Source organism: Scyliorhinus torazame, chromosome 17, assembly GCF_047496885.1.
Source record: "Scyliorhinus torazame isolate Kashiwa2021f chromosome 17, sScyTor2.1, whole genome shotgun sequence".
NCBI classification, from domain to species: Eukaryota; Metazoa; Chordata; class Chondrichthyes; order Carcharhiniformes; family Scyliorhinidae; genus Scyliorhinus; species Scyliorhinus torazame.
In genome coordinates this window covers 133,028,871-133,042,882 of record NC_092723.1, presented here as the reverse complement: position 1 = coordinate 133,042,882, position 14,012 = coordinate 133,028,871, and the positions used below count along the sequence as shown (strand labels likewise).

Here is a 14,012-nt window from a genome sequence, read left to right as displayed (position 1 = left end):
CCCACGCAGCTGTGTCCCCCCCCAGGCGGTGCCCCCCGCCCATCCCACCCCACGCCAGCTCCCCCCTCTCCCCAGCAACAGCAGCCCAATAATTTCCCCCTCCCCGCTAGATCCCCCACTAGCGTAGTTACACCCCCCATGTTGCTCCCAGAAGTCAGCAAACTCTGGCCGACCTCGGCTTCCCCCCCGTGACCTCGGCTCGCACCGTGCGACGCCCCCTCGTTCCTGCTTCCCTATTCCCGCCATGATTATCATAGCGCGGGAACCGAGCCCGCGCTTCCCCCTTGGCCCCGCCCCCAATGGCCAACGCCCCATCTCCTCCACCTCCTTTCCTCCCCCCACCACCTCCTGTGGAAGAGAGAAAAGTTACCACATCGCAGGATTAATAACATAAAGCTCCTCTTTCCCCCCTCTTCGCCCCCCATACTCGCCCCACCACTTTGTTTCAAAAGTTATTTTTTTAATAACCCGCTCATTCCAATTTTTCTTCCACGATAAAAGTCCACGCCTCATCCGCCGTCTCAAAGTAGTGGTGCCTCCCTTGATATGTGACCCACAGTCTTGCCGGTTGCAGCATTCCGAATTTTATCTTCTTTTTGTGAAGCACCGCCTTGGCCCGATTAAAGCTCGCCATCCTTCTCGCCACCTCCGCACTCCAGTCTTGGTATACGCGGATCACCGCGTTCTCCCACTTACTGCTCCGAGTTTTCTTTGCCCATCTAAGGACCATCTCTCTATCCTTAAAACGGAGGAATCTCACCACTATGGCTCTAGGAATTTCTCCTGCTCTCGGTCCTCGCGCCATCACTCGGTATGCTCCCTCCACCTCCAGCGGACCTGCCGGGGCCTCCGCTCCCATTAACGAGTGCAGCATCGTGCTCACATATGCCCCGACGTCCGCTCCCTCCGCACCTTCAGGAAGACCAAGAATCCTTAGGTTGTTCCTCCTCGCGTTGTTCTCCAGCGCCTCCAGCCTTTCCACACATCGTTTATGGTGTGCCTCGTGCATCTCCGTCTTCACCACCAGGCCCTGTATGTCGTCCTCATTCTCGGCAGCCTTTGCCTTCACGACCCGAAGCTCTCGCTCCTGGGTCTTTTGCTCCTCCTTTAGCCCTTCGATCGCCTGTAATATCGGGGCCAACAGCTCCTTCTTCATTTCCTTTTTGAGTTCTTCCACGCAGCGTTTCAAAAACTCGTGTTGTTCAGGGCCCCATATTAAACTGCCACCTTCCGACGCCACCTTGGTTTTTGCTTGCCTTCCTTGCCGCTGCTCTAAAGGATCCACCGCAATCCGGCCACCTTCCTCTCCTTTTTTCATCCGTATCCAGGGGGGATTCCCTTCTGGTTCACTGCACAGTACTTTTAGCCGTTAAAATTGCCGTTGGGGCTCTTAAGAGCCCAAAAGTCCGTTCCACCGGGAGCTGCCGAAACTTGCGACTCAGCTGGTCATCGCCGCACCCGGAAGTCCCAATTATTTTTTTTTATCCGATTAAGGGATAATTTAGGATGGCCAATTCACCTAATCTGCACATCTTTGGGTTGTGGGGGTGAAACCTATGCAGACTCGGGGAGAATGTGTAAACTCCACACAGACAGTGACCCGGGGTCAGGATCAAACCTGGGTCCTCAGTGCCGTAGGCAGCAGTGCTAACCACTGCACCACCCGGTTTCGTGACATTATAGTGATATGTGTACATGAAGCCTAAAATCTCATTGGCTGTCATCATTTAAAAAATACCCTATTCCACACTTTTCGGGATCAAGTGGTAACCTCACATTTTCCTATATTGAAATCCATTAATCACAGTTTTTTGCCCATTCAGTTCATCTGATTAATCTATATTTGATTAATTTTATGCTTCCATCTCCACTGCTTACAATTTCACCTATCTTTCTGTCATCAGCAAATTTGGATGTGACTTGCTATCCCATCATCCAAGTCATTATTGGATATAGTTAATAGTTGAGGCCCAAATGCAGGGCACCACTTGTTACCTCCTGTCAATCAGAATACCTGCCCATCATCCCTACCCTCAGTCTCTTGCCAATTTCCTAACTAGGTCAATAATTTGCCTTTAATTCCATGAGCTTCAACTTTAGCCAAAAGTCTCTTCAGTGGGATTTTCTCAAATACCTTCTGGAAGTTCATATAAATTCCCCTGTTCCCTTCTTTAGTCACCTCTTCAAAAAAAAAAAAAAAAAATTAATCAGATTCATCAGCCATGTTGGCTGCCTCTGCTCAGCTGAAAATATTCAAGGTGTTCAGACACACTGTCCTTAATTATAGACGCTAGACATTTCCCAAGAGATGTTAGGCAAACTGGTCTATAATTCCTTAGTTTGCTTCTGTCACCTTCCTTAAATAGCACTGTAGAATGTGCAATTTTCCAATCCAAAGGAATGGTTCCCAAACTGACAGAATTTTGGGTTCTGCTTCGAGCATCCAAAATGTTTTCAGTCACCTATTTAAAAAAAAACGCAGAGATAGAAACCATCTGATCAAACCACCACAGGCTTGTTGGAATAGTTAAGAGCTCATGGAATAAAAGGATAGTAACATGGGTACAAAATTGACTGGGTGACATGAAACAGAGAGTAGCGATGGAGAGTTGTTTTTTTGGTTGGAGGGAAGTTTATTGTGGAGTTCCCCAGGGTTGGTGTTAGGATTCCAGATGTTCCGGATATATATATATTAATGACCTAGACTTTGGTGTACAGGACATTTTAAAATTTGAGGATGACATGAAACTTGGAACTATTGTGGAACTGTGAGCTTTGAACTGTATTCAAACTTCAAAAAAGGGAATGGACAGGTAGGTGGAATGGATGCACACCTGGGAGATAAAATTTAATGCAGAGAAGTATAAAGCAAGTCATTTTGTTTGTAAGTGATTCATGTTGGTCAAATAAGTAGTATAATTTGAAAAAGGGTGCAGGAGCAGAGGAACCTGGGAGTATATATATAGGTGGACAAAATGAATCACAATAAGTTAATAAGCAAGTTCAGGAAGTAATTCAGAAAGCAAATGGAATGTTGCTGTTTATTGCAAGAGGAATGTATTATAAAAGTAAGGAAGTTTTGCCATAATTGAACAGGAATATAGAGGACAATTCTGGCCTCCTTACTTGAGAAAAGTTATAAATAGCATTCGACTTGGGCCCGTCTGAAGCTTGGGGGATTATGGCATGGGTTCGCAGACGTTATGTCGGAAGTCATGAAGGTAAAGGTGGTCCCGAGTCCAGAAGTGGCGATCTTGGGAGTGTCGGAAGACCCGGGAGTCCAGAGGGTGAGAGAGGCCAACGTTTTGGCCTTTGCGTCTTTGGTAGCCCAGAGACAAATCTTGTTGGGATAGAGGGACTCGGGGCCGCCGACCCCGGGGGTGTGGGTGAGCGACCTTGCAGAGTTCCTCAGGATGGAAAAAATGTAGTTCGCCTTGAGGGGGTCTGCCCGGAGATGGAAACGGTTTATTGATTTCTTCCAGGATAGTTAAGTCAGCGGAGAGGGGAAGGGTTTAGAAAAGGAAGAAAAAGGCTGGGTGAGTGGGAGGAGGGTAACTGTTCTCTTTTTGGTTTTGGTCGTGTTTGATGTGTATACATATATAAATGCCTTAATAAAAACATTTTTTAAATAAAGGAATTATTTTCACGCAAGCAGTGGATAGCAGGATTATTGAATATTTTTTAAGGTGGAGTTAGATAGAATATTGATCGACAAGGGAGTCAAAGGGTATAGGGGGTAGACAGGAAAGTGGAGCTGAGGCTACATTCAGATCAACCATGATCTTACTGAGTGGTGGAGCAGGCTCGAGGGGACAAATGACCTACTTCTGCTCCTAACTCGTTTGCATAAATCGTTGAAGGTAGCAGGACAGGTGGTGAGAGTGGTTAATCAAACAAACAGGATTCTGGATAAATAGGTGCATGAAATCAAAAGCAATGAAATAATGATAAACCTGTACAAAACACTGATTCAGCCTTAATTTGAGCATTGTGTCCAGTTCTGGGCACTACACTTTAGGAAGGATGTGAAGGCATTGGAGAGGGTGCAGAAAAGATTCACGATAATGGTTTCAGGGATGAAAGACCTCAGCTATATGGATAGATTGGAGAAGCTGGGACAGTTCTCATTGGAGATGAGAATGTTGAGGCTAAAATTGATAGAGGTATTCAAAATTATGAGGGTACTGGACAGAGTAGAGAGAGAAACTGTAACATTGGTGGAAGGATTGAAAATCAAAGGACACAGATGTAAGGTAATTGGCATTAAAAAAATGGCAACAGGACGAAAAATGTTTTTAAGCAGCAAGTGGTTTGGATCTGGCATGTACTGCCAGAAGTGGAGGTAGATTAAATCATGGCATTCAAAAGGAAATTTGATCATTCTCTGAAAAGATAAGAAATGCAGGGCTATGGGGAAAAGGTGGGGCAGTAGCAATAGGTGAATTGCTCTTGTAAAGAGGCAACAAGTACATGATGGGTCAAATGTCCCCCTTATCTGCTCTAACCATGCTATGAATCGATGGTCTTGGTAATTTGTCACTTGTACCCTGTAGTGTCATTAATTTATCCACTATATTCGGACCACGCCCCGCATTGGGTGGACTTGGAGATGGGGGAGGAGAGGGACCAGCGCCCGCTGTGGCGCTTGGAGGTGGGGCTGTTGGCGGACGAGGAGGTGAGCGAGCGGGTCCGAGGAAGTATAGAGAGGTACTTGGAGACCAACGACAATGGGGAGGTCCAAGTGGGGATGGTATGGGAGGCACTGAAGGCGGTGGCGAGGGGAGAGCTGATCTCCATTAGGGCCCACAAGGAGCGGAGGGAGAGGGAGAGGCTGGTGGGGGAGATGGTGAGGGTAGACAGGAGGTATGCGGAAGAGCCGGAGGAAGGATTGTTGAGGAAGAGGCGCAGCCTCCAGGCCGAATTCGACCTGGTGACCACCAGGAAGGCGGAGGTGCAGTGGAGGAAGGCCCAGGGGGCGGTCTACGAGTATGGGGAAAAGGCAAGCCGGATGCTGGCGCATCAGCTTCGGAAGCGGGACGCAGCTAGGGAGATCGGGGGAGTTAAGGACAGGGGAGGGAGCGTGGTGCGGAGGGGGTTGGCATCAATGGGGTCTTCAGGGCCTTCTACGAGGAATTGTACCGATCCAAGCCCCACGGGAGGAGGGAGGGATGGGCCGTTTCCTGGATCAATTGAGGTTTCCAAAGGTGGAAGAGGGACTGGTGGCGGGACTGGGGGCCCCGATTGGGCTGATCAAAGGGATAGGAAGCATGCAGGCGGGGAAGGCACCGGGGCCGGACGGTTTCCCGGTCGAGTTCTATAAAAAAATATATGGACCTATTGGGTCCGCTGTTAGTTAGGACCTTTAATGAAGGGAGGGGGGGGCTTTACCCCCGACGATGTCCCGGGCACTGATCTCCTGGATCCTGAAGTGGGACAAGGATCCCCTGCAATGTGGGTCTTACAGACTGATTTCCTTGCTAAATGTAGATGCCAAGGTGCTGGCGAAGGACTTAGCCACGAGGATTGGGAATTGTGAGCCGCAGATCATCCATGAAGACCAGACGGGGTTCGTGAAGGGGAGACAGTTGAACGCGAATGTGTGGAGGCGTTTGAACGTTATCATGATGCCGGCGAGGGAGGGGGAGGCGGAGATAGTGGTGGCGATGGACGCTGAGAAAGCCTTCGATAGGGTAGAGTGGCGGAACCTGTGGGAGGTGCTGAAGAGGTTCGGGTTTGGGGAGGGGTTTGTCAGGTGGGTTAGGCTGTTGTATGAGGTCCCGATGGAGAGTGTGGCCACAAATAGGAGGAGGTCCGAGTACTTTCGGTTGCACCGAGGGACGAGACAGGGGTGTCCCCTGTCCCCCCTGCTCTTCGCACTGGCGATTGAACCCCTGGCTATGGCACTGAGAGAGTAGAGGAACTGGAGGGGGTTGGTGCGGGGTGGGGAGGAGCATAGGGTGTCGCTTTATGCGGACGACCTGCTGCTGTATATGGCGGACCCGGTGGGACGAATGCCAGAGGTAATGAGGATCCTTAGGGAATTCGGGGACTTTTCGGGGTACAAGCTCAAATGGGGAAGAGCGAGCTGTTCGTAGTTTAGCTAGGGGACCAGGAGAGGGGGATTGGCGAGTTCCCACTAAAAAGGGCGGAGAGGAGCTTCAGATATTTGGGGGTCCAGGTGGCCGGGAGCTGGGGGGCCCTGCATAGGCTTAACTTTACAAGGCTGGTGGAGCAAATGAAGGAGGGGTTCAAGAGGTGGGACGCGTTGCCGCTGTCCTTGGCGGGTAGGGTGCAGACAATCAAAATGACGGTGCTCCCAAGGTTTTTGTTCCTGTTCCAGTGCCTCCCAGTGTTTATCCCGAAGGTTTTTTTCAGGCGGGTTAACAGGAGTATAATGGTGTTTGTGTGGGCGCGAGGGACTCCGAGGGTGAGAAGGTAGTTCCTGGAGCGGAGTAGAGATAGGGGGGGCTGGCGATGCCCAACCTCTGTGGGTACTACTGGGCCGCCAATGCGACAATGGTGCGCAAGTGGGTGATGGAGGAGGAGGGGGCTGCATGGAAGAGGCTGGAGACGGCGTCCTGTGTGGGTACGAGTCTGGGGGCGCTGGCAACAGCGCCGCTGCCGCTCCCTCCAAGGAGGTATACCTCGAGCCCGGTGGTGGTGGCGGCCCTCAAAATTTGGGGGCAGTGGAGGCGGCATAGGGGGGGGGGGGGGGAAGTTGGGGCCTCGACGTGGACCCCATTACGGGGGAACCACCGGTTCGCCCCCAGGAAGAACAGGTGGAGGGTTTTCGGGGTGGCACAGGGCAGGGATACGCAAGTTGGGGCACCTGTTTGTGGATGGGAAGTTCGCGAGCTTGGGTGAGCTGGAGGAGAAGTACGGGCTCCCCCCGGGGAACACCTTCAGGTACTTACAGGTAAGGGCGTTTGCCAGACGGCAGGTGGTGGAATCCCCGCGGCTACTGCCACACACAGTACAGGACAGGGTGCTCTCGGGGGGTGGGTGGGAGTGGGGAAGATCTCGGAAACTTACCAGGTGATGCAGGAGGAGGAGGAGGCCTCGGTGGTGGTGTTGAAAGGTAAGTGGGAGGAGGAGTTGGGAGAGGAGATCGAAGAGGGGACGTGGGCAGATGCCCTAGGGAGGGTGAATTCTTCCTCTTAGTGCGCGAGGCTCAGCCTCATACAGTTTAAGGAGCTGCACAGGGCACACATGACCGGGACAAGGATGAGCCGGTTCTTTGGGGGTGAGGACAGGTGTGTTAGGTGCTCAGGGAGCCCAGCAAATCACACCCATATGTTCTGGGCATGCCTAGCGCTGGAGGCATTTTGGAAGGGTGTAGCGAGGACGGTGTCGAGGGTGGTAGGATCCAGGGTCAGACCGGGCTGGTGGCTCGCAATATTTGGGGCGGCAGAGGAGCCGGGAGTGTAGGAGGCGAAAGAGGCCAGAATTCTGGCCTTTGCGTCCCTGGTAGCCCGGCGAAGGATTCTCCTTCAGTGGAAAGATGCGAGGCCCCCAAGCCTGGAATCCTGGATCAGCGATATGACAGGGTTCATTAAATTGGAGAGGGTGAAATTCGCCTTGAGAGGGTCGGTACAAGGGTTCTTTAGGCGGTCGCAGCCGTTCTTAAGACTTTCTGGCAGAACGATAGACATTGGTCAATGGCAGCAGCAGCTCAGTGGGGGGGGTTTACTTTATTTTTGTTTATGTTATTTACACTGGAGGGTCTGAGGGGGTGAATACATCTGTGTTAAGTCGGGGTGTTAATGTTAATTTATTATTTATGTACAGGGGGGAGGGGTTTGGGGGGTTGCTTTTTTAGATTGTGTTTTGTACTTAACCCTGTTGGGTTCTTTTTTCTTTCTCATTTTGTTGTTGATATTTTATGAAAACCTTTAATAAAAATTATTAAACATTTTTTTTTTTTTTTAAAGCCACTATTGGTATCTTGCTTACATTAATTTAGTTGAGTCCTTCATGAGTGGCACGATAGCACAGTGGTTAGCACTGTTGTTTCACAGCGCCAGGGACCCGGGTTCGAATCCCGGCTTTGGTCACTGTCTGTGCGGAGTTTGCACATTCGCCCCGTGTCTGCATGTGTTTCCTCCAGGCACTCTGGTTTCCTCCCACAAGTCCCGAAAGATGTGCTTGTTAGGTGAATTGGACTTTCTGAATTCTCCCTCATTGTACCCGAACAGGTGTTAGAATGTAGCAACTAGGGGATTTTTACAGAAACTTCACTGCAGTGTTAATGTAACCCTACTTGTGATGCTAATAAAGATTATTATTGTCTGGCATGCTGACCGATTCCTCTGCTATGAATAACGACACAAAGTAATTATTCAGCATGAAGCAGATCTTTTCTTGCTTGTTAATTTCTTATGTTCATATTTGTTAATTTATTACTGAATTCATGCAACTTCGCTATCAGTTGTACGTCTTTGTTTTAGGTGAAATTTTGATCCGAGTCAGACAAGGATTGCCTCTCTCTGTCTGTGTCCCAAAACCCAAATGATGAATTCCATCATGAGGTTGCTGGAGTGGGGTGGGGAGGACAGGGGAAATCGGATTTTGCCAACCACACTGCACGAGACGGCCCACTGACATGGGACTCATCCTGGGAGCTGGTGAGCGAATGTGACGTCCTGGTGTTGGACTAGTTTTGTTTTTCTGCAATTACCGAACCATAGAGGGTTCTCCCTACTGCAGTTTCAGTCTGCATTGCATCCATGGCAATGATCCTGGTCAGTGAATGTTCTACTTGGTATGTCAATTTTGGTTACAGAAACCTCGGAGACCCTGTGAGATTCCTCATAGATACCGCCAACATCCCCAGGGCAAGCCAGATTTAGAAATTCCTTGACTACTATCTTTATGGTGATGTTTAGAAACTTCTTTATTAAGTCTCTTGCTTCCTTAACAATGGACACCTAGTGCCTATTGGACCAAAGACTAATAGAGGATCATCTTTGGAGGAGAAGGGCAAAAAATTGGGATATAAAGAAAGAAAAAATAAATAGTTTATAAAGGAATTGGCAATAAAAACAAGTGTGACCCAAATGCAAGAATACTTACACGTTGAAGGTCTATTTGGTGATATCTTCAACTTCTTTGAAGGCTCTGCTTCTTCTTGGTCTTCATCCTTGAATATATCTTCCTCTATTTCATCAATATATTCATCATCTTTAAGGTACCCTGCAACAAGAAAACATAAAATGTACAGTACAGGAGTAGGCCATTTGACCCCAAAGCTCTGTGCAGGTGTTTATGGTCACCAGGAGTCACTTCCCAGCATCTAATCCTATCAGCATATTCTTCCGATAAAAGCAAATTACTGCAGATGCTGGAATCTGAAACAAAAACAAAAATACTGGACAATCTCAGCAGGTCTGACAGCATCTGTGGAGAGAAAGTGGGCTAACGTTTCGAGTCTGGATGACTCTTTGTCAAAGCTAGAGAGAACTGCAAATGGGGTCAGATTTATACTGTAGTGGGGGGGGGGGGGGTGCAGCAGTGGGGCTGGATAGGGGGCCAGCGATAGGTGGAGATAGACAAGGATGTTGAGGACAGAAGACAAAAGGAATGCAAATGGCGGTGATTAAGGCCAAGAAGGCTGCTGATAGTGGCACATAAAAGAGTTTAAATTGTGTGAATGGCAGAACAAAGTTGTGCAGTGTGTCAAAGGACAACTAGGAACAGTTGACCCAAGTGGAGTGGGATGAACAATGATGAGGGAAAAATAGATTAATGGGAGAAATGAAAATAAAAATAAATTGATAGAAATAGAAATGGGGTGAAGGTGGAGGAGAGAGTTTACAGTCTGAAGGTTTTGAACTCAATGTTATCTCCGGAAGGCTGGAACGTGCCTAATCGGAAGATGAGGTGCTGTTCCTCCAGCATATTCTTCCATTCCTTTCGCCCTCATGTACCTATCCAGCTTTTCCTTAAATTTGTGCTATTTGCTTCAACTACTACTTGTGGAAAGGAGTTCCACATTCTCTGGATGGAATAGTTCCTCCTGAATTTCTTCTTGGATTTATTAGAGTCAGAGTCATTACAGCACAGAAAGAAGATATTGGCGTATCAAATCCATGCTTGCTCTATGTAGAGTGTAAAAGTTCTTCCTGTTTATTTCCTTTGTCTCCATTTTCTTTTCTTTTATTATTTTTGGTCCGTAGACCCATATTCGGAATGTGCTTTTAAGCAGAGGACTCAAGCTGAAGCAGCCTGTTTGTCAGGCTCTGCCAAGGACCTCAGATATTTTAAAATAACATCTAATTTCACTTGTGTCATGACTCTGGGTCAAGTGGGGCTGGAATTGACTGCGTATTAGCCCAGGGTAATGTGACAAGAGCAATCCAGTTCGTCCAATATCCTGCTCTACTCCTGTAGTCCTGCAAGTTTATTTCCATCAAATACCCATCCAATTTCCTTTTGAAATCATTGATCACTTCTGCTTCTATCACATTCGGAGGCAATGAGTTCCAGGTCATTTCCAGTCACTGCTTAAAAAGGTTCTCCCTCATCCGCAGTGTCCCTGTATCTCTTACCCAAAACCATAATACTGTGACCCTGCCCCTAGGCCTTGTACGAGCAACTACTGAAAACTGCTTTTCTTTGTCTGGTTAATCTAAACCTTTCATAACCTTGTACACAACTAATAGATCTACCTCGATCTCCTTTGCTCCAAGGAAAACAACTCCGCTTCTCCAACCTAATCTTGCTGTGAAAATCACTCACCCGGAACCATTCTGGTAAATTTCCACTGCACCCTTATGGGCCCTCAGATCCTTCTCAAAGTTTGATGACCAAATTGGATCTAATATTATAGTTGTGTCCTGAACAAAGCTTTAAGCAGGTTCAGTGTAAATTCAGTTCCAAAGCAGTCACATTGGACTCAATGTTAACTCTGTTTGTCTGTTCACAGATACTGAGATTTTCCTGCACTTCCTATTTTTAGTTCAGATCTCCAGCAACCACAGTATTTTCCTTTTATTTGCCAAAACTTCCCTGCTTTTGTACTCAATGCCTCTATTTAAGAAGCCCAAGAATCCATATGTTTTGCTAATTACTCTCTCACTCTGTTCAGCTACCTTCAAAGATCTATGCACAACAACCCCCAAGTCCCTGCATTCTCTTTAGAAGTGTACTATTCAGTGTATGTTGCCTCTTCCAATTCCTTCTGCCAAGCTGGAACACCTCAGACTTCTCTGCATCAAATCTGCCATTGTCTGTCCTTTCGGTTAGCTTACCCATGTCCTGTTGCAGCAAACTGGTATCATCCTCACTGCTTTCCACACGTCCTAGTATGGTATAATTTTCAAATTTCACTCTGTGTTCCAATGTCCAAGTTATTTAATATATCAAAAAAAGTGGGACTGAAACATGAGAGACGCAGATGTCTACCATTTTCCAATTTGATAAACAACCATTTGCCACAACTTGCAGTTTTCTATCCTGCAGCTGAATTTTTATCCAAGCTGGCACTGACCCTTCTTTTCATGAGCTTTAATTTTGTCAACCTGCCACTTGCGTGATACTTTGTCAAACTCTTCCTTAAAATTTATATGGACAACATCCATTGCATTATCTCAATCATCCTTCTTAGTTATTTCAGTGCAGCAATGAGGAAGCGCTGCATTGTTGGGGATGTTATTCTGTCTCGCTCTGTTCAGATGGATGGAAAAGGTCTGCAGTACTACTTCAAGAGGGCATAGGAGCTCTGCTGAAGTCTCAGCAACATTGTTGCCGTAACCAATGCCAAGAACATTTATTTGATCTCTGTGGATTCTTGCTGGATGCAGACTGCTGCTAAATTTGCCTACATAACAACAATGGCTGCAGTTCAAAAGGGATCCATTGGTTGTAAAGTATCTGGGGGCATGCTGAAAATGTGAAAGGTGCAATATAAATGCAAGTTATTTAATTTACATAACTTTAGGTGAGTGGGAATGAAACTGGTTATCTTTTGCTAAAGAACCACCATTTGTTTCAAGACTCTCATTTCCTTAAATCCTTGGTAAAACTCCTACCCCAAATTGAATATGGGAAAATAAATAGGATATCAAAACAAAGCAGAAGCATGAATAGGCCATATGGTCCCTCAGGTTTCTGTCATTCAAAAATATCAGGGTTGATTCTTCTACCTCAACTCCACTTTCCTGGGCAGCACGGTGGCGCAGTGGGTTAGCCCTGTTGCCTCACGGCGCCGAGGTCCCAGGTTTGATCCCGGCTCTGGGTCACTGTCCGTGTGGAGTTTGCACATTCTCCACATGTTTGCGTGGATTTCACCCCCACAACCCAAAGATGTGCAAGTTGGTGGATTGGCTATGCTAAGTGCCCCATAATTGGAAAAAATGAAATGGGCACTCTAAATTTATTTATAAAAACTCCACTTTCCTACTCTGCCCCCATAGCCCTAGATTTCCATAGGGTTTGAAAAAATTCCTCTACAAAGAATGTGAATAGACAAATATTTATTTTACTTGGTATAATCAGGACCTCTGAATCCTGTAGCAAGTGTGAACAGCAGTTGGCTGTCATTAGTGCATAAATATGTAGGGGAGTTGGAAACTGGTATGGATTTACTATGTCACAAAAAACCCAGCTAAGTTTGGTGGAAGAATGGTTGCTAGCCCACAAGTCAGGGGATTTCTATACCTACCAGAATACTTTGACCATGGCTGAACAGTACTGGATTTCCTTCTTGTAATTGTGATCTCTTTTGTGTCTCCAGTAGATGCGCCTTTTCTTTGCTCAGCACTATGAATGACAGAGGTAAAACATAAGCAAATGGCAACTTTCCTTATTTTCTAGAAGTAGAAAACAATAAATAACAAAGTTGAAAATGCATAGAACATTCATCAACATCTAAAAGACAGAAAGAGGTTTTATTACTTCTGTAATTTGAATCCTGGTAGTGAAGGTTATAGTGCATTTGTCGCATATAAGAGAGGGGACAGATTCATATTGCACCCCAAATAATTATGGATAAGGGAGGACATTTAGCCTCTCTTGGTTTGTGAGAACTAGAAAGAGTCTGATCTTCAACCATCACAGCATGCAACTATTTCTTAGATTTTCCGGTAACCATCACCGAAATCGGGAAAGGCGATTGGGCGGAGAATTGGTTCTGACGGCAAAATTGCAGCAGGTGCCGATTTGACTCCAAATCTCAATGCTCCAGCACCTTGAAAAAGGCCTCAATGTGTTTCACTCCGCACGTACAGTATGTACCGTTTGCATATCATTAAAGGGCCGACCCGGCACTCTCCAGGGCCTTCGCGATTCTCTGGCTCCGATGGGCCAAATTCCCAACGGCATGGTTCACTTGTGCTTTTAAAAATCATGAAACTGGCGAGGCAGCTGCTGAGGGAGAGGGAGTACGGAAGGTGTCCAACATCGCCATAGTTTGCTCACAAATGTGCCGCTGGCCAGGGGAGTAGTGGGGGTGGCCAGGAGGTGGACTGTGAGTTCGGTGTGGACAAGCAGGGAACACCATAGCCACAGCCGGCAAGGCAGCCATGCACCTGCTCACACCGCTTTGAACATGGCGCCACGGGTCCTATAGGTGTCTCCCCAGGGCATCCTCCTGGGTGCCCTCTGGCCATCAGCTGTATGGGCGGCTCCAGCACAACCAGTGCCATCTTTTTGGCTAGGATAAGTGGGTGTGTGGGGAGTGTAATGTGTATGTTAGGCTGCAGCTCGTCAGCCTCCCGAGTGTCCATCATGGACCTGGCGTATCCTGCACCGTTTTTCAGTGGAATCAAGTGTGTTCCACGCGGCCCCGGTGCTAGCCCCTCAATGGTAGCGGAATCGGTCCAGTTGCCACACTGGTTTTTCTGTCGTAAAAGTCCACGGATTCTCCATTGGCATCAACACTTAGACTCAGAAACGGAGAACCCTGCCCACTATCTGGGATTTCATCTCCACCAAGCTGAAATCCATGACAAGTTCTGATGAACTTATATCTGTTAAAACGTCCAGATATCAATCCTAGGTTTACTAGTTTTAAC

At 47.4% G+C, this 14,012-nt stretch overlaps 1 protein-coding gene across 4 annotated transcripts in view; it reads right to left on the bottom strand.

Moving 5' to 3' along the window:
• The window catches only part of iqce (IQ motif containing E), a 130,178-nt gene that overhangs the window by 13,727 nt on the left and 102,439 nt on the right, over nt 1-14,012 (bottom strand). For all 4 annotated transcript variants that reach the window (XM_072481050.1, XM_072481049.1, XM_072481051.1 and 1 more), the window contains 2 exons: nt 12,662-12,759; nt 9,073-9,192 (listed from right to left, as the gene is read on the bottom strand). In XM_072481050.1, coding sequence (XP_072337151.1) covers nt 9,073-9,192; nt 12,662-12,759 — 218 coding nt within the window. The remainder of the gene's footprint in view (nt 1-9,072; nt 9,193-12,661; nt 12,760-14,012) is intronic.